Here is a 20,458-nt window from a genome sequence, read left to right as displayed (position 1 = left end):
CTTGGGGGCTACCCAGCCCCCAGGGGCAGGAGGGCTGGGTGTCCAACCCTCCTTGGCCAGTACATCTGGTGGAAGTCACTGTCTGAGCCCAGGTCACCAAAAGACAAAGTTTTGTGAGCTAGGAAAGTGAGGGACACCCTGAGAGGTGCAAACTGGGGCACGTTCTGCAGAAACAACCATCCACCTCCTCTCATTTGGGCCGGACCAGCGAGGCCGGTAGATTCCAAGGAAGGAGCCCCCGGGTGTCGGGCTCAGTCCACTCACAGCTGCCACATCAGCGCCGCTTGCTGGACCCCCAACAACCTTCACCCATTGTGAAGCCCAGGAGCCCAGGAGAGTGGGCAGCCCCAGGCAGCTCGAGGGGTTCTCACAAACTGAAGACCAGTGAGGGAACACCAAGGGGAGAGGTCTGTCTTTCTCCTCCAGCCCCTGGGGTAATTCTCCTGTGTCTCTAGAGTGCAAAACTGGGAGGTCGAGCTAATGAATTAACTGGAGGAAAGATCAGATACTGACTCACAACAGGTTCTGGGTTAAAGCAGAGAAAGAAGGCACATCCATGACTGTCTGCATCTGACCCAGTGCAGATTATACGACGGGATCATTTCCAGAGAATAATACAGACTCTCATTTCAACAACAATTCTACGTTTGAACTTGTTTCTCAACAAAATTTTCCACTGCTATTTAGGAAGGCACAGACGGCAGGCAGCAAGCATTCAAACACCTTGTTCTAAGTGCCACCTCCCAGAGCTCTCTTGGGCCGAGTACCGAGGTGAGTTGAGGTGTTTACCAAACAAACTCAGAGCTTGTCCAGGAGCCAGGAGGAACCACCCCCTCGCTCCTGCCCACCACCCCATCACTCATCACTCGAGGAGCACAAGTGTCTGCAGAAGTCACATCCATGCAGACATCGTAAGTGCACCACAGAAGACGCGGGTTCTGCATCAAGGGGATCTGCACTGTCACCACGCTCAGAGGGCAGCAGCCTGGCCATAAGGCTGTGCTGACCGGACACCCGCGGACCGAGCTTGGGAGAGACGCAGACCTCCCCGCCCGGTTCCCTGAAGACCTCGGCACACAGCACCAAACGCAAGCCTGCGAGGTCTGAGTGAAGGAGCGCACACGCCCAGAGGTGACGGGCAGTACTCACCCCACAGCAGAGGAGCCAGCTGCAGGTGCTCCAAGACCAGCTGGTTCAGGAGGCCCTCCACACTCGCCTCGCCCGTGCGCTTCAGAGACGGGTGAGCGTCGTTAAGGAAAACTCTGTGATCGCCAAGCCCAGGGCCCGGAGAAGAAGTTCTAGACGTTTCTCGACAGACAGGAAACCCTCCACAGCAGGTGAACGGCCCCCTCCTCTCAAGGGATGGACAAATGTGTGAGAAACAGGTACACAGATGTGTCCAGGGCCTCTCCCGCAGCACTCCCCCACCAAATCTGATAAATTGACCTGTTGTGTGAGGAAGGGAAATCCACCCTGATAGGTTCAATTCAGCAGCCACTCTTGCTGGGGGAAATAAAGAAGAGGGAAGGTTGTTTTTCCTAAAGAGCGTACAAACTGTGGCTCACTGTTCAATACAGCCCAACGTGTTTCTCTACACGTGTTGGTTTCACGCTGCTTTCACGTCTGTCACACTATACATCTTGATGTAATTACACATATTATTACGAACAGGCTCACTTAGGCAAGTTCATAATCGAGGAAGTCATACTGCCTCTCAGCAAGTATCAGTGGATGAAGAAATTGGGTTTAGAAGTGCAGAAAATAGACGTCTCCAAGGTGCTAATATTAAACAGCCCGTGTGGTCCTCAGAAACACAGCTGTAAACTGCTTTCCCTTTTCCTACATAAATGAAAGCCCCAGCATTTAAGCTGCAATCAAAAGGGAAGACTATAGCTCCTGACACTCTCTAGTGACCGGGGAAGTGGGGAGAATCCCATTACTTTCTTCCTTTAGCAAGTTAACGGCACTCAACAAACACACAGAGTGTGTCTGAAATGAGCGAGGCGTGGTGAGAAGCACTGAGCACACTGAAATGACCGCACAGGAGCCTGAAACTTGGGAGGCTCACACTCCTACAAGGACGGCAATGCAGGAACAGGCCAGTGCGCTTGTCCAGCCAGAGGACAGCCGTGTCAGGATGGAGCCAGGCAGGCAGAGCAGAATGGGCCGGGGCAGGCAGCAAGGGGCGCCAAGGCCCAGAGGGAATGAAGACCAGAGTTCCGGGGTCCCTCCTGCCAGGGCCCAAGAGGGCCAGCTAGCCACACACGGCAGTGGGTCTGAGACAGGAGCTCGGGCCAAGCTGCTGGAGTCCAGGGCACTCAGGAGCCCCCACCTACCTCTCCAGTCCTGCCACCCCACCCAAGTCTTTCTCTGGCTACCTTGACCCTGTTTCCATTCTTCCAAAATACCATGCGCTTTCTTGGAACTCCAGTCTCCACATTCTATGCTCTTTGCCTAGGAATGCTTCTCCCTGCCCTCTTCTGCCTCCTCACTATACTCATCCTTTAACTCTCATCTCAGACCTCTCCTCCTCCAGGAAGGCTTCCCTGAGCTGTCTCTGCTCCAAAGGCCCTCAGAGACCCCACCAGATATGTGTGCCTCCCGTTGTCTGGCTTCACCACTGGCCTGTCAGTCGTGCAAGGGCAGAGCCCTCCTAGTGGTGTCTGGACCAGTGCCCCAGGCACTGCGGCTGCTCCGTGAGCACTGATGACTAAATGCACGCTGGCGTGAGTCAGCACCCCAGGTAGGTGGTGCACGGGCCACATGTGTGTGCTTGCTTTTTGCTGTCTTCTCTCCTGACTCTCTGGGGGTTATTTTCACTTATATGAAATTAAGACTTCAGAATATGGCAGATCACTGCTTCTTGTTTTAAAAAAAAAAAAAATCATGGCAGGCTTTTGAGGCTGATCACACATGGCGCTTGAAGAACAGAAATAGTGCCTGACGAACACAGCCAGGATGCAGAGCTCTGAAATGATTAGTTAGAAAAGCGAGTGAGCGAGTGAGTAATCACAAAGTTGCCAAGTGGCACTGGGGCTTTGGAAGCCATTCTAATAGCATATTTCTGTATTAATTTGCTTTCGGACATGAGCCATAAGATTATACTGCTGAGCTAATAAAGCCAATTACCTGCATGGGCATCCCCCTCCCCTTCGGCCCCATAAGCCACCAAAACAGCCTTGTATCTGAGCCTGGACACATGAACACAACCCTGGCTACCAAGACCTTAATCAGCCACTCTCACAGCCCAAAAGACAATGCTATAGTGAGGACAGTGGATGTGGCAGTGGCTGCTCTTTCTTAAATACCCGGACTCTGGCGTTCAGGGCAAGAGGTCAGAAAAGAACGATGATGATGACGGTAATTCCTATCACTACTTCTCCTGCAAAGAGAGTATTTCCAAAGTGAGTCCCATGAGGGGAGGCCCAGCGCTAAGTGTTTAACATGGATCTTTTCAGTTTAAAAATACTCGCTATTTTCAAATTAAAACTTGAGAATGTGGCAGGTATAAGACAGGGACTATTATTTCCATCTCAGAGATTTAAAAACAAACAAACAAACAAACCTCAGGCCCATGGGGATAAGGAGAAAAGGACACAGCTAGGAAGTGGCAGGATTGAGTCCATCCCACCCTGGAGCCCATGATATGGCTCCCACTTTCAGACACTTTGCTATCAACACTGCACTGACTCCTCACAGTAAACTGGAAGCAGGGGCCTGTGACTCCCACTTGATAAATAAGAACACCAGTGCACAGGGCCTGGGCACCGCCAGGACCGTGTCTGCTCTCAGCAGGAGCGTGGCCAGCCCCTTCCTCCCACCCAGAGGGCACTGTCCGTGGTGCTGACGAGCCTGACTTCCCTTTAAGCCATTCCTAGTCACCTGGGAAGGGCTTCCCCTCTGGCTCCCTGAAGACTCTGCCTGCAATATAGGATAGGCAGGTTCAATCCCTGGGTCAGGAAGATCCCCTGGAGAAGAGCATGGCAACCCACTCCAGTATTCTTGCCTGGAGAATCCCATGGGGTCACAAAAGAGTTGGACACAACTTAGTGACTAAAACAGCAACAGTCACTTGGGAGACCGCAGTTAAGATGCCAAGGCAGTGGATGTGTTCTTGTCCCCAGGATCTACTGCTGCAGCAGGGGGACTGTGGGCCACTGCTGGTGCCAGTCAGGCTTTGCAAGTCTCCTAGCCACACCTATGAGCACAAACCCGTCGACGAACCCTGTGCACCCGGAACATAAGAAATCCCAAGCGCCCTGCTCAGTTCACCCAACACACATTCGTTCTGCCTCTGGGGCCTCCCACCAGTGACTTCTGGCTCTTCCAAGGAGCCACAAGGCCCCTTCACAGTGCCCTGCACCTGCGCATGCAGCTTCCTGCCTCCGCCACAGCTGAGTTCCCTGGAGCCACCTCAGGTCACTCCCATGTCTTAGAGGCGGGGAGCTGAGAGGCCCAGGCTGGCCCTTGCTCAGTTTAAACTTCCGCTGCTCCCCTGTACTCAAATTTGCCAGGCTGATGAGCAGGCAGCCCCAGAGCAGCCAGCACCGAGCACTAGCAGGAGGCCCGCAGGCCACTGCTCAGCGCTGGGGTCCCTGCCTAACTCCCCAGGCAGCGCCGGCCACCCTGGGCCGCGGGTGTTTATGGCCACGATTGTTCCCGGACAAGGCTGCGGTGAGCGCCGGGGGCCAATGCCAGGCTTCCAGTCTACAAGTCCCTAATTCAGAGCCGCAGGGCTGGGAGGCTGTAAAAGTCAACTGAACAAGAGCTTCTTCAGGAGTGATGCAGTGGCTTTAAGTGATGACGACCCCGGGCCACAGCTTATCGACCACTCGCTGCTGCACCCCCGGGTTAGGGAGCCCCGCACCGAGCACCCCGGCTGTGGGCACGTGATCCCAGGCTGGGCCGGCCGGCCTGCACCTTGCGCCCCTCCCCCACCGGCAAGAGGCAGAGGACGCGGCTCTTTGGGGACAGAGAGGTGGCACGGAGGTGGCAGAAGGGACGCAGCCCAGCTCTCCAATGGTAGCATCTCCCAGTCCCCTCTTCAAGCCTAAAATCTGCTAGGAGAGAGAGGCTTCCACGCTTCAAAACCAGAAAACGAGGAACAAGCAAGACACCATCACCTGGGAAGAGTGACTCCCCGGCTCTGAGAAGCCTTGTCCGGCGTCCCTCACACGCCAGGCTCAGAGTGGGGCCCCCGCGCGGACTCCCCAGTAAACCCGCAGAGCACAGATGGGGTCAGGCAGCCCACAGCCCAACGGGAACCCCAACACTCGCGGCTTCCCCACTTCAACTCCACACCCTTCGGAGGCCTGGCTGAGAACCGAGGAGCAGGACCTGTATGCCCTGGCCTCACAGGCTCTCCCGTCTCACTTCTAGGAGCAGGGGGTGGGATCCCGCAGCAGGGACATCATGGACGCCCCACTCCAAACCAGGGGGCGGAGTCAGGGGGAGGTGGTCATTCTAGCCTCCTAAACCGAATGCGACCACACTGCCCCTAGCTGGAAACCTTTCAAGCCTAGGGATAAAATCCCAGCTCCCATGCAGGCTACACAACTTCTCTGCAAGTTTTCCCAGGCTGACCTCTCCCCCGCAGACCTGGAGGACTTGGTGGGCACCAGCCAAGCCGAACCACTGGGACCGGTGACAACAGACACACTGTCTGCTGCCTCGGGGCCCTGACTCCCACACCCCCCAGCCTGGAACCCTCTTCGGCCTTGGCCTCCTGGTGACCACCACCCCTCTCAAGCTTGAACTTCACGGCATCTGGGACATCCTCTACAATCCACCCCACCCCCAGCAACCACCCCAGCCAGATCGCTATGAATGGACACTGTGCTTGCACCAGGGTGTGCAAGTGCCAAGAGCCTTCCTGCCAGTGGGCGGGCCTGGATCCACACCAGCATGTCAACACCTATGATGTGGGCTGCAGCAGCTGCTGGGGATGAGAAGACTGACCAAGGTGAGGCCTTCCCTACTTTAAGAAACCCCATCTATCATGCAAGGATTGTATCTTAGGATTACTAGTGACCCACCATTGTTAATTACGCCTAGTCTATATCTGTGCAGAACTGTTTTGCTCACAAATGTCTCCGCACACGTTGTCCTGGTTAATCTTCCATGCGTCATGGGAACCATGGGTGTCTGTGTGTGTTGTCACCCACCAGGCTCCTCTGTCCATGGTAGTGTTCCAGGTAAGAATACTGGCGTGTGGGGGGGGCCACCTCCTTCTTTAGGGGATCTCCCCAATCCAGGGACTGAACCTGTGTCTCCTGCATCTCCTGATTCAGCAAGTGGATTCTTCACCTCAGAGCCGCCAGGGAAGCCCAGGGACAATGCGTCCAAATCTTGGAAAAACAGCTCCAGAGGCAAGGAAGGTGCAGAAACTTAATAAAGTATCTTCCCTCTCATTTTCTGCCAGCCCATTAGCAGTGAAACATTCGGTCACGGGCTGCAGAGGACCCCTCAGAACCATGGAGCAGTTTTTGAGATCCTGCCTGTGCGTATGGGACTGAAGTTTACCACGAGCCAGTCTGGCGCTCTAGAAAAATGATGTGTGTTCATTCCATCAGCTCCTCCCGTGGGGAAGGTGCAGCCAGCGGGTGGACGCCTGGGTCTCTCCCAAGAGAAGGAAGCACCGGACTCTGAACACCTGGCTGTCACACGTGGTCCACGGAGACCAGCCCTCAAAAGCAGCTGACACAGGTGTCTCCACACTGGCTCCGAGATAAGGATCCTGGAGTGGGGAGCCCCCTGGAAAGCAGGCCTGCACCTCGCCTCCCTCCCAGGAAGACACGCTGCCTGTGCCCCACGCACCTGCTCTGGAGAGACACCCACAGGTGCAGGGACTTAGGCCGCCGCACTTCAGCTCCGATGAATTAGCAAATTGTCATAACTAGGGATTACGCTAATGGAAAGACTGCTCTAGGTGATTAATGAGCCTCTTTCCCATGACTTTGTTTTCCGATTTGCATCGTGAACTTTGAGAATGCCGATGCTGGGTGTTCTCGTCCCAGCAGGGGCACCGGTGGTGTCTGGGCTCAGCTCCCTGGATGGCCCACAAACTGCCGGGGAGAGTCTGAAAGTGATTCAGGGCCACAGTCTTGCTGGGCAAGGAGAGGGGAGTCTCGGGGCAGAGGGCTGGCAAAAAGGAGGGAGCCCTGGAGTCAGCAGCGTGCCCGAGGGATGCTCGTCTCCCCAGCTTCATCTGGAAGATGGGGACAATCGGAGGCCGTCGCAGCAGAGACCAGGGGCCTTCTGTTCTTCTTCCCAGCTCAGAGTTGGCAAGAGCTCAGACTCTGGAGCCAGATGGCCGGGCGCGAGTCCCAGCTCCACCACTTACTAGCCGGGTGACCCGGCGCAACGTAGGTCACCTCACAGGACCAAGGTTCTCTCATCTGTGGAATGTGGATAAAGACCGCTTCACTGGGTTTTTGTAAAAATTGGATAAATCTATGTAAATTGCTCAGAATGGTGCTGGCATCTAGTAAGGGCCATACAGGTATTAGCTATTACGTAAGCTCCATAAGTAATTTTATGCTAGTCAGTTCAGTTCTGTTCAGTTGCTCAGTCGTGTCCGACTCTTTGTGACCCCATGAATCGCAGCACACCAGGCCTCCCTGTCCATCACCATCTCCCAGAGTTCACTCAGACTCACGTCCATCGAGTCCGTGATGCCATCCAGCCATCTCATCCTTGGTCGTCCCCTTCTCCTCCTGCCTCCAATCTCTCCCAGCATCAGAGTCTTTTCCAATGAGTCAGTTCTTCGCATGAGGTGGCCAAAGTACTGGAGCTTCAGCTTTAGCATCATTCCTTCCAAAGAAATCCCAGGGCTGATCTCCTTCAGAATGGACTGGTTGGATCTCCTTGCAGTTCAAGGGACTCTCAAGAGTCTTCTCCAACACCACAGTTCAAAAGCATCAATTCTTTGGCGCTCAGCCTTCTTCACAGTCCAACTCTTACATCCATACATGACCACAGGAAAAACCATAGCCTTGACTAGATGGACCTTAGTCAGCAAAGTAATGTCTCTGCTTTTGAATATACTTATCTAGGTTGGTCATAACTTTTCTTCCAAGGAGTAAGTGTCTTTTAATTTCATGGCTGCAGTCACCATCTGCAGTGATTTTGGAGCCCCCCAAAAATAAAGTCTGACACTGTTTCTACTGTTTCCCTGTCTATTTCCCATGAAGTGATGGGACCAGATGCCATGATCTTTGTTTTCTGAATGTTGAGCTTTAAGCCAACTTTTTCACTCTCCTCTTTCACTTTGATCAAGAGGCTTTTTAGCTCCTCTTCACTTTCTGCCATAAGGGTGGTGTCATCTGCATATCTGAGGTTATTGATATTTCTCCTGGCAATCTTGATTCCAGCTTGTGCTTCTTCCAGCCCAGCGTTTCTCATGATGTACTCTGCATAGAAGTTAAATAAGCAGAGTGACAATATACAGCCTTGACATCCTCCTTTTCCTATTTGGAACCAGTCTGCTGTTCCATGTCCAGTTCTAACTGTTGCTTCCTGATCTGCATACAGATTCCTCAAGAGGCAAGATGGTCTGGTATTCCCATCTCTTTCAGAATTTTCCACAGTTTATTGTGATCCACACAGTCAAAGGCTTTGGCATAGTCAAGAAAGCAGAAATAGATGTGTTTCTGGAACTCTCTTGCTTTTTCCATGATCCAGTGGATGTTGGCAATTGGATCTCTGGTTCCTCTGCCTTTTCTAAAACCAGCTTGAACATCAGGGAGTTCACGGTTCATGTATTGCTGAAGCCTGGCTTGGAGAATTTTGAGCATTACTTTACTAGCGTGTGAGATGAGTGCAATTGTGCGGTAGTTTGAGCATTGTTTTGCATTGCCTTTCTTTGGGATTGGAATGAACACTGACCTTTTCCAGTCCTGTGGCCACTGCTGAGTTTTCCAAACTTGCTGGCATATTGAGTGCAGCACTTTCACAGCATCATCTTTCAGGATTTGAAACAGCTCAACTGGAATTCCATCACCTCCACTAGCTTTGTTCATAGTGATGCTTTCTAAGGCCCACTTGACTTCACATTCCAAGATGTCTGGCTCTAGATTAGTGATCACATCATCATGATTATCTGGGTCATGAAGATCTTTTTTGTACAGTTCTTCCGTGTATTCTTGCCACCTCTTCTTAATATCTTGTGCTTCTGTTAGGTCCATACAATTTCTGTCCTTTATCGAGCCCTAGATGCTCACAATCATTGTCACGCCACAAGCACACAGAACATGTACAAGCCCACAGAATGTGTACAAGCCCAACAGGTGGCCAATCACATGAGCCCAGGGCACGTGGATTGACGTGCCCACTCAGGCACATGGGGAACTCTTCTGTGCACTCCAAGGCAGGAGCCCTTCCCCACTCTCCTGGCAGGCCAAACCTCACATCTGTGCACTCTCTCCCAAAGTAACTTCAAGGTGTGCATATCCAGATTGGAGGTGGGAGGTGTCAAGGATCAAACATGTGTCCCTGCCCCATCCCTCCCGCCGTCCACTGAAGGCTAAGCAGCCAGGGCAACTTTACAGCCTCAGAGGAAGGTCAGGAGTGGCGCTTCTTTCTGGCTGGCCCGGCATCCCCACAACGAGGATCAAGCCTCTGGAGCCGTGATCGCCCGCAGCCATAAACACCGATTCCCTTGGGGCAGAGACATGCTGCAAGGCCGCACCTGACTGAAGACGATCAAGGAATCGGCTGTGCTGAGGCCAGGAGCCGCCTGTGTTACAATCCATTTAGATAAAACTGTCTCTGCGAACGTGACTACGAGGAAAACCTAGTGCACTGGTTTAAAGGAGTCTTATCTAAACATACCTAATTTCTCTTGGGCGGTGAGAAGACGGAGCTCTGATAAAAGCGTATGTGAGAGTTAGCTAGGAGTCAATCAGGGAGGCTGAGGGGCTATCCCAGGCAAATCAGCACAAACAGCGTAACCTGCCTGCATCTTTATTCATCATAAATACTTATTATTTATTTCTTTGGCTGCACTGGGTCTTAGTTGCAGCATGCGAGATCTTCAGTTGCATCATGTGGGACCTAGTTCCCTGGCCAGGGATTGAACCTGGGCCCCTTGCTTTGGGAATTCAGAGTCTTAGCCGCTGGACCACCAGGCAAGTCTCATCTGCCTCTGTCTTTAAAGTAAGGAGGGCTCATTTACTGACAAGTTTTCCTCACTGGTGGGAACATGGTCTTGGAAACTGAGAAGCTGGGTATGGCTGTTTGCCAGGTCACCTGTCCTGGCGATGACCAACTACACTGAAGACACCGTGCTTAGAGTCGTATAAGGTTGTGATTATTGTCGTTGTTCAGTTGCTACGTCGTGCCCGACTCTTTTTGACCCCATGGACGGCGACACACCAGGATCCTCTCTCCTCCACTGTCTCCTGGAGTTTGCTCAAACTCATGTCCATTGAGTCAGTGATGCCATCCCAACCATCTCATCCTCTGTCATCCCCTTCTGTCTTCAATCTTTCCCAGCATCAGGGTCTTTTCCAATGAGTCGGCTCTTCACATCAGGTGGCCACAGTATTGGAGCTTCAACATCAGTCCTTGCAATGAACAGTCAGGGTTAATTTTCTTCAGGACAGACTAGTAAAAACTGTTGACAAATGTCAAAGATGCTGTTGAGCTTCTGGGATTTATAGATTTATAGAGGGTTGACCAAACATGGCCAACATCAGCAGCATGGCTGGGGCCAGCCCCGAGAAGACAGCCCCTCTGGGCACACGACCTGCTCCATACACCTCTGCTTCCCACTACTTAAGCCTACATGCCCTGAGAATCCCACAGAGGCATTCCAGCCCCTCGTTTGCTACTGATTCTTAGGCACCTAAAGCCCAGTTTGCCACTGGGCTCCTTGAGCCTCTGCCTCACCCTCAAGCAGCCAGATGGTTACAAATAACCTCCAGACAGAAGTTGGGAGACACGTGCTTATCAGCCCACCTGGCAGAAACCCAGCCCAGATGGTCCAGGCCACCAGCCTTGTGGGGATCAGCGGAGCGGACACCCAGGTCTTGTCAGAAAACCCACCCGGGGCTGGATTCTGCTAGGTCAGTAGGCATCTCACCAACCCTGAAATGCTCTCCAAAGGGGGGGTTGCAACAAAAACAGGAAAGTGAGAAGGAGCACTGACACCAAGCTCGCCCCAAGTGCCTCCTGCAGACCGTCTGTGTAGCGTTGCCCCCTGGAAAGGGAGCCAGGCTTCAGCTAGACGAGCTGCAAACTCCCTTCCTATGTTCACGGCACTCGGCATCATGCAAGCAAGCTGGTGGCTGTTTGGCTGCATCAATGAAACGGAAACCATTCACCAAATGGTTTCCATCCCTTGGTGCTAAGGATTACACATGGCACCGGGGTGGGCAGGGAGCACACGCCCGGGCTCCATCAGGCAGAGTCCACTCCAGGCTGAGTTCTCGCTCACGGCAGTGTCCCGACACTTGCACAAACCCCATCTGGCGGAGGTCATCAGGGGACAGCTGCTGACAAGATCTGACCTCAAGAACAGCACAGCCAGGCCTGGGAGACAGTCTTGGGAGGAGAAACTTTCCTGTGCTCTGGAAGCACTATTCCAAACAGGAGTTCAGCACTGAGGGTTGCAGGAGCCCAGAGTGGGGCGGTTACAACCAGAGCTTGATGGGAGAGGTGGCAGAGAGGGCTCCGGAGAAGAGCGGACACAGAAGGCCAATCATAAAGGGTGACCCCCACCTGCGCCTGCGTGACGCTTGTCGCTCCTCCTCTGAATGCCATGTGGAGAGTGAAGGAAGATACAGTCAGCTTCCAAAGCTCCCAAACTAGACGCTCTGGGGGACCCCGATGCCGTTCAGGCACCCCGGCAGACATGGAGGCAGGGACGCCGAGGGCCGGCCATGGGGGAGGCCTGGCCCAGCACCCTCCGTCTGGAGGAGCCTCACCTGGGGCCGGGCCCCCGAGGAGAGGGGGAAGCGGGGGCTCAGCTGTGCTGACACCTTCCAGGGTCAGCAAGCACGGCTGCGCCTCGAGGGTGGGCCGTCACTCCAGGCTGACCTCAGGCAACAGGACGGATCCTGGCCGTCCAGGTCCGGGACACACGTCAGGAGAATTATTCAACTTCCAGAATTTGAGTATTTTTTTAAAGGGGTAGGTACTACCCAGCTTGTAGGTTTTAAGAAAAATGCTAGTATCCTGTCCAGCACCAGGTAGGGATCAGGTCTGGCTGCTAGGCGGGAGACCCGGGTTCCATCCCTGGATCAAGAAGATCCCCTGGAGAAGGAAATGGCAACCCACTTGAATATTCTTGCCTGGAGAATCCATGGACAGAGGAGGCTGGCGGGCTACAGTCCATGGGGTCACAGAGAAATCAGACATGACTGAGTGACCAACACTTTCACTTTCCCAGGAAATCAGAAGGGCGAGTATAATGGTTAGGACTGATCCCAGTGGCGGCCCCAGAGCACATGTCCGCCCTGGGCTGCCATCACCTGCCCTGGACCTCACCGGATGAGGAGGAAAGGGGAGCAGAGAGGCTGGACAGAGGCCCGGGGGCGGGGGCGGACGAGCTGGGCGGGAGCACCCGCTGGTCGGCGTCTGCCCGGGTGTCCAGTGTCCCTTCCCCAGCCCCGTGGACAACACACTGAGCGACTCGACACACAGGAGTCACGCACGTGGTGGTTTGCACAGCAGTGGTGATAACAGAAATGATACACGAGGCTTCAGAAAAGAGAGAGGGATCATAAATCTAAAACAGCAGTATTCAATGTTAGCTCACTTGCCTGGGCCCAGGGCCAGCGTGTGAACTGCTGAACCAGGGAGCTTCAGGGCTGAAAACACTGAGAGGCCCCTGGCGCTCACGGCCCCCGACGGCCAACTGCCCTCCAACCCTGCTCCGCATGAGGCCACCCTGTCCCCACAGAGGGCGGTCTCCCAACAATGCCCCAGGCAGCCTACGGGGACCCTTGAGCCACGCTCGCTCTTGGCCAGTTAGCAGGCTCCAGGCTCTGTGCGGGAAAGCCTGCCCTGGACCTGCAGCACCCGGGTGGGTGGGGGGCAGGGAGGGATAGAGTTTGGGGCTGGAAGATCCAAACTATCACACAGAGGATGGATAAACAAGAAGGTCCTCCTGTTCAGCACAGGGAACTGTAGGCAGTGTCCTGGGATAAACCAGAATGCAAAAGATACAAGAAAAAACGTTTATATGGACATACCTGAGTCACTCTGCTCTACAGCAAACTGATTGAGAGATTAATCTACAGAGATTAAACGTGACAATGTAGATCAGCTAGACTTCAACAAAAATTAAAAAAAAAATCAGCACTGACGCCTGCCCTGCATGTTTCACTGGGCAGGGCTGCGGTCAGACAAAGCAGGGCTGGGGTCTCCTGGGTGGGACGGACAATGCCTCCTCTCCGCCCCCCACCCCGTCTCGTGGCCTGCGGGAGCCCAGGGAGCCCAGGCGCCCGGGCTGCTGGGGGCAGGACATGGAGGAGGTGGCCCCAGAGCTTGACCTTTGGCTTTGGGTGCGGGGAGGGGAGTAGGGGATGGGGAGAAAGGCAGGCAGGCAGGCCAGCCCAACTCCTCAGCACCACTTGGGTGACCCGCTGCCCCAGCTGGCACTCTGTACAACCTGCCACAGGAGGCAACTTGGGTCCACGGTGCACGGTGGGTCTGGAACCCCCTGCAGGAAAGCTCCGTCTTACCCCAAGAGGGCTGCGCCTCGAGCGGCCCCCTCTGCGTCTGGCTGCCCCCAGGCGTGGAAACAAGGCACACAGACGATGAGTGCGTGCAGAGAGCAAGCTCCCGGTGCCCCTCGGCTCTTCTGGGTGTGGCAGGTATTCTCTAGACCGGTGTGCACACACTACCGCAAGAGCCACAGTTCCCTTTAAAACGCGTCTATCCAGCCATACACGCTTACATGTGGGCCGTTTTTATCACCGTGCATGGGTGTCAAATTAGGCTCGACTTTTTTATGAAGTCTAAATATTGAGAAAATATCAAAATGCATAATGAAATAATTAGGCAGTTCCATCTTTGGTCTTCCCATCTGCTTGGATTCAGGTTTACAATAGCTAAAGTCTGCTCTTCGCCCCATGCCAGATGTCATCACCAGACAGGAGGGGAGCGGAGAGGGAAGAGATGTCCACAGTGTTAATTCTCGTCACTCGCATCCCCTATGGGGACGGTCTTCCAATCAGTAAAGCTAGGAGACAGGTGTGCCTGGCACCTGGTGGGCATCCAATAAGGATTTGCGTGCATCAATTAATCAAAACGCAAAACGGGGAAGTCAGCTTCTTTAAAGAATCAAGGCTAAAAGGAGAGAAACCCCAAAACATTTCAGTATGTTTTCAATAAAACAATGTGAGCGTTTTGATGGTCACCATAATCCTACTAGGAGGCAAGGGCCATGGGCTCGAGCGGGGCTGACGGTTCAGTACCAGCTCCCCTCGTTTCTCTGCAGGAATGCAGAGGCAGCTGCATCAGCAAGACGGGCAAGACGTGCCCTGGGAGCTGGGGGGCGGGCGCCCAGGACCAGGTGGGCCCCCGGGTCAGCGCCCAGGAAGCCGTGCTCGCAGGTGCTGCTGTGTGTCCTGGCTCCCAGCAAGGCCTAGTCTCTGTGGGTCCCGTGATGAGACCCCCTTCCCTCTGGGACCCCAAGCACACTGCGCCCTCCTCCCCGGGTGCAGGCCTGATCACCCCCAGCCCAGTGGGCCAGGCTCTGCAGCAGCTCCTGGGGGAAGCTAAGGCTCTGAGAAGGGGCAGGGCCCCCCTGCTCACACAGGGACCCCATGAGGACCCCACACAGAGAAGAAGAGCCTCCACAACACAGAGGGGGCCTCTCCTGGCTCCAGCGTCTGGACACAGACACGAGAGCTGAGCGCTGACCGCCTCCTTCATCCCTGCACCTCCATCCCCTCAAGGGGTCAGGAGCGCTTTCAGGGCCCCCTGGTGGGCAGGTGAGCGCTGCGCTGGCCACCCCGCCCAAGCAGGTCCTCGGCTGGACTCAGGCTGAGTTGGCCCTGCTCACTCAAACACGCCAGCTGACTGACCCTGACTCTGCTGAGACGCGGGGCACCTTGGGAAGGGCGACGCCATGGTCCCGGCTGTTTTACTTCTCTCTGTGTAGGAGACAAATGCCTAACCCCACAACGTGCACCCGGCTCCCTCCTTGAGTCCCTGGACGCTCTATTTTTAGCATCTGGTTCCCAACCCATCCATCTGCAGTGCTTTTTCACAAGCTCCTTGGAGACAGAGGTCTGGTCTCCCAAGCTCAAATTCACGTGAGCTGGTGTGAAGGAAGTGGCCTTGGTCCTGGAAACCGTGCCTCCTGCAGCCCGAGGATGTTTCCAGAAACCAGAAGATGGTCTGAGACCACATGACAGTCTGCAGCCATCCATTTCCACAGAATCAGTGTGTGAACAAGACACCAATAAATAACAGACAGTCCCCTCCGAGTCGCCTCTTCCTGGGAAGACATTCTAAGAGAACCATCCTCTCGCATCCTGAGCACTGTAGGGCATTTTCTACCCTTTTTCCCATGACAACCTTCTACTTATCCTTAAAAAGTCCACGCTAATGTCCTCCTCTGTGAAGCCTTCCCTGATTGTGCTGCCCCCAGCAGCTTCCTCCTCTGATGAGGCACTTGGCCTAATGCTCTGTTCCTGTTGCTGCTGTTCAGTCCCTATGTTGTGTCCAACTCTTGTCATCCCATGGACCGCAGCACACCAGGCTCCTCTGTCCGTGGGATTTGCTGTGCATCTAATTCTCAGAGGATTTCCACCCTTTTCAAGACCACACAACCACGTGAGGCCTCATCTCTGCATCTCCACCTCTCAGGTGGCTCACCGTACACCTGACCCAGCAGGCACTCAGTGAAGACTGCTGAAGAAACACAGAACCAAGGGAACCTGGGCTTCCTCCAGATTCCCACTCATCCAACTGAGTGTCAACCATGAGCCAGGCATTGCTCTGAAGCTCAGGGCAGGGCCAGCTGTTTTATGAAACTGACCTTTATAACATAGTCTCCTAAACTGCTCCCATCCCAGGTTTTTCAAAATGGCATCTCTGTGCCTTGCTAAGATTTTCAACCCAATTTCAGTTTCCTTGACAACCACATCCTGCATTTAACCATCAGTGAGTGGAAGCCCTCCAGCCCAGCCATGACAGGTAGCCATTAGTACTTGTCACTACCACAGATCTTAATGCTGACAAGAAACAGACAACCCAAGCCAAGAGCAGCCCCCACCCCAAGCAGGCCCTTCCTCATCTTCCCTCCTGGGGCCCTGGACATGGTGAGAGGTGAGGAAATGTCTGCTCTCTGTCCGGATCTCCCTGCCAGGCCACTCCTGAGTTACCTGTGCCCAGCGCTTACTAGCTGACCCCTCTGGGCTCCTTGGGTCTGGGAAAAGGATATGATGGTCCAGTGGATGTCCAGCTTGCTGTTGATCTCCAGGCCTCGGGCTTCCTGCCTCTCCTCCTCCAGGTGTTTGGAATTTGCAAACTGCCCCTTATCCGCAGGGGATTCTGCGAAACTCTCGAAGTTGAACTTGTCCACTTGAATGGCCATTCTAAGAGAAGGAGAAACACAGCAGAGGGTGAATCAGGACGGCAATTTCTTCTGCGGGCTCTCAGGGAATCAGCACATGCCAGCGTGAAACAGGAGAATGAATCATTATCGTTAGTAATTCATAATGGATTCGCTCCAAGAAAATGAAATAATTGACTCCCAGGGTAGCATTGGCTTCTGAGCTGGTTCAACACAGTTTAGCACCAAAGACAGAGTCAGGCAGTCCAACCCCAGAAAGAAATCTGGATTCCGGAACAGGATAAAGCGGACAGGAACCAAAGGGAAAATCGCAGAGAGGGCTGGCAATTACTCAGCCCCGAGGCCCCAGAGCCAAGTGGGAACTGCAGACTCAACACAGAGCCCTGCCTGTCACCTTAAACTTCATCCTCCACCAGACTGACTTGTTCACACATGCTGCAGTCAGCCAGCCACACGGCACCCCACCAGCCACAAAGCACCCCGCCTGCCCACTTGCAGCCCCCATGCCCAGGACCCCCCCACCACCACCTTCAGGTTTCTGCCCAAGTCTCACACCCTCGGTGCCTACACTCTTAACCCTCGGGCAATTTCCATCCCGCGACTCAGCCTCTGTGCCATGGCTCCCCATGTGGGAATGCTCTTCGCCTGACCCATGGGACAGCTGGAGTCTTTCATCCTTTAGATCAGAACTTCAGAAAGGCCTTCCTAGACCACCTCTCCACAGCAGCTTTGTCTCTCACCCGCCCTCGCCTTCTCCGGGGCGGTATTCAATCTATGTCTGCTACACCGTGTACCACGAGCTGCAAATATTTACTTCTGGATTTGTGAGCTGTCTATCAATCCTATCAGAATTCAGCTCCCTGAGGGCAGAGATCCTCTTGTCTTGTTTAGCAGTGTTTCCCGGGCCCAGAGTTGTGCCTGCCTGGCACACTGCAGGAACCAGTTCAAAGAAGAAATGAACAGTGAATTAAGATCCTTCCCTAATACCCTAAAGGAAATCAACCCTGAATATGCATTGGAAGGACTGATGCTGAACCTGAATCTCCAATACTTTGGCCACGTGATGCGAAGAGCTGACTCACTGGAAAAGACCCTGATGTTTTGCAAGACTGAGGGCAGGAGAGGGGGGCTACAGAGGATAAGACAGTTGGATGGCATCATCGACTCAGTGGACATGAGTGAGCAAACTCCGGGAGACAGTGAAGGACAGGGAAGCCTGTTGTGCTGCGGTCCACGGAGTGACAAGGAATCAGACATGACTGGGCGACTAAACAGCAATACCCAGGCCACTGCTGCCTGCCCCCAGACCTGCATCCACGTTCAGCTGTGTCTCCCGGTGAGACAGCACCTCGTCTGTAGGAGGCGGTCAGGCTCTAACCGCCTGCTGCCTCCCCTCCGTTGCCCATGGTCCTGACATGCACACAGCCAGGAGCTGGCTGGGTATCACTGATGTCTGAAATCCTACCTGTTGGCACAAAGTCACGCACAGAGTAGGTACTCAATAAAAATGTGCTACATGGAAGGATGTAGAGAGAAGGGGAGAAAGGGCGGCTCCTTCGTGTCAGGCCCTCAAGATGACTGCCAGTCAACAGATAACAGTAGGCATTTTCTTTTAATTCATAGTCTGTGCGGTGGCCAAAATATTCCCCTGAACTCCAGCTGGCACTAATGGGCCTTTGGAGATTTCTGTCTTTAACAAGCAGGAGCTGGTATGCAGGGCGTACAAATAGCAACGTAAACCTAAGGAAGAGGCCTTGAGCGCTTGGAAAGAATTACTGGGATACTCGTCAATGTGCAGCATTTGGCAGAGAGCGTGACGGTTAAGGGTCAACCGCCCCAGAGTTAGGGGCACTTCAGTGTAAGCACAGAAACAGTGCACTTCAGGGCAAGGACTACATTAAAAAAATTACCTTTTTACCATTCTTTTCTGATTACAAAAGTAGATAGACTTACTGTAAAAAGCTAGAAAACAGAGAACAGCATACAAAAGAAAAAGTACTCAGAATCTTATACTCTTATGATTGATATATTGATTCTATAGTCTTTTTTTCTAAGTGTTCATATTTTAATGTAACAAATCATTATATAAGTGTATGTGTAAGTCATAAAAGTGTTAAATATATGCATACACACATACATATACACATAATTTTAAGACTTGCTTTATTCTTTTAATATGAGATGGACAATTACACATTGTTAAAGATTAGTCTGCAGGATATTCTATCATATGGCTGTATCATAATTTTACCAGTTCCCCTATTTTTCATACTCTCAGGTATTTTGCATTCTTTAAAAAAATATATCGGTGAAAAAAAAACCACAACCACCATCTTTGTGCTTAAATTTCCTCGCTGCATTTACGGCTGTCTGTGAGATTCCATCTCTAGAGGTGGAATTACTGATGTGGGGGTATGAAAGCCTTTTAGGCTCAGAGGCAGGGAACAAGTCCCTTTTCAAGGAGGTTCTCCCCGAGCACGTGCCTTCAACAGAGCCGGGGGCGGGGTGGGGGCGGCCCTCTCTGCACCCTGGCCGATACTGATGACGATCGATTTTCAAATCTTTGCCAGTAAGAGGCAGACTGCTGCTTCGCTGATGTTTCAGTGTGCAGGTCTGAACCACTCCTGAGGCTGAACACTTCTTCAGGAGTTGCCCAGTCATCTCTTTCTCCCCTGTGGGTATAGCTGGAGTGCCTCGAATGCCCACCAAGCAGAACTGCTCCCTACCCCCTCGCTTCCAAGGTGGCTTGATGCAAACTAGTGCTCTCTTCAAACCAAGGGTCAGAATACGTCCTAAGTTTCAGTAAAGGGACCAAACTCAGTCTCCTCATCTGGTAACTCAAAAGGAACCAGTAACTGTTACCTGGCAGGCGGGTGTGGACACGTCCCGACACCCGGCTCTCTTCTGGCCAAATGCAAAGTGGAGAGAGAGGCCCGCTCTCAGAAGACTTGGGATCAGAATAGACCAGAATGCACACTGACCACTGGGATCCTATCTGTGTGACTGCCTGGGCCACTGGGGTGGGAGGGGTGGGGTGGGGGGAGGCTCTTTCAAACAATTTCAGACTGAGTCTAAGCATCACATTACATCACCCACCACCACCCTTAAGAAATGCACAGCCAGGTGTGCCCACAAAACAGGAGAGGGGAAGAAATGAAATGCAACAAACGCTTATCAGGTGCCCAGCCTGGGCTAGGTGTTTTCAATACATATTCATCTTCTTATGACGGCAGCCTAAGGATGCTATGATGTGCTTCCTTTCACAGATGCAATGAAGCTCTGTGAGCAAAAGCCACCTGCCCAAAGGCACAGAGCTGGCAGCCCCACGGGGAGCCTGCGCTCAGACAGGGCCGCCCTGATTTTTGCTTTCTCTGGCTCTCCCTTGCTTAGGCCGAGGACCTAAAAGGAAATGACCTTTGCTCCTCTGGTTTTCAGAGCTGGTGGGAGACACAGACCTGGTGACCGCAGAGCCCACCTGCCACAGGACCCACCCCAGTCCCCAAATTTACAACACCGCTCCCCCTCCAGCAGCCCCAGGGCACACCATGTAGCGAATGTCTCAAATGCGGCACCCTCCCTCTGCACAGATGATGGAATCAAGGTACCAGAAGTTGAGTGACTCACCTAGGGGGCACCCAGCCTAGAATCCTGGAGCCAGGATGGCAACTCTGGGACCCGAGGACTACTCTACATCTCTGTCGACCTGGACACAGCCCTGAGCCTCACCACTGTCCTTCATGCCCTCCAGGAAGGGGCTGGAAGCCAGGCCCGGGCACACACAGCATCCCATACGAGGAGGCGGGGAGCCTGAAAGGCCAGGCAGTTAAGGAAGTGACCCAAGCCGCTCATGCAAGAGCTTCAGACCTGAATGCGGTTCTGACAGTGACCCAGCCTCCCAGCGCATTCTGCAGCCTCCACTCAAGACAG

General features: G+C 53.5%; 1 protein-coding gene across 4 annotated transcripts in view; it reads right to left on the bottom strand.

The window, feature by feature from the left end:
* TRAPPC9 (trafficking protein particle complex subunit 9) overlaps positions 1 to 20,458 on the bottom strand; it is a 383,632-nt gene that overhangs the window by 86,803 nt on the left and 276,371 nt on the right. For all 4 annotated transcript variants that reach the window (XM_040261742.1, XM_040261741.1, XM_040261743.1 and 1 more), the window contains 2 exons: positions 16,400 to 16,553; positions 1,150 to 1,240 (listed from right to left, as the gene is read on the bottom strand). In XM_040261742.1, the coding sequence (XP_040117676.1) occupies positions 1,150 to 1,240; positions 16,400 to 16,553 (245 nt within the window). The remainder of the gene's footprint in view (positions 1 to 1,149; positions 1,241 to 16,399; positions 16,554 to 20,458) is intronic.

This window comes from Oryx dammah, unplaced genomic scaffold (genome assembly GCF_014754425.2).
Source record: "Oryx dammah isolate SB20612 unplaced genomic scaffold, SCBI_Odam_1.1 HiC_scaffold_19, whole genome shotgun sequence".
NCBI classification, from domain to species: domain Eukaryota; kingdom Metazoa; phylum Chordata; class Mammalia; order Artiodactyla; family Bovidae; genus Oryx; species Oryx dammah.
Note: the sequence above shows the minus strand (reverse complement) of the source record. Positions and strands in the feature narration are given on the sequence as shown.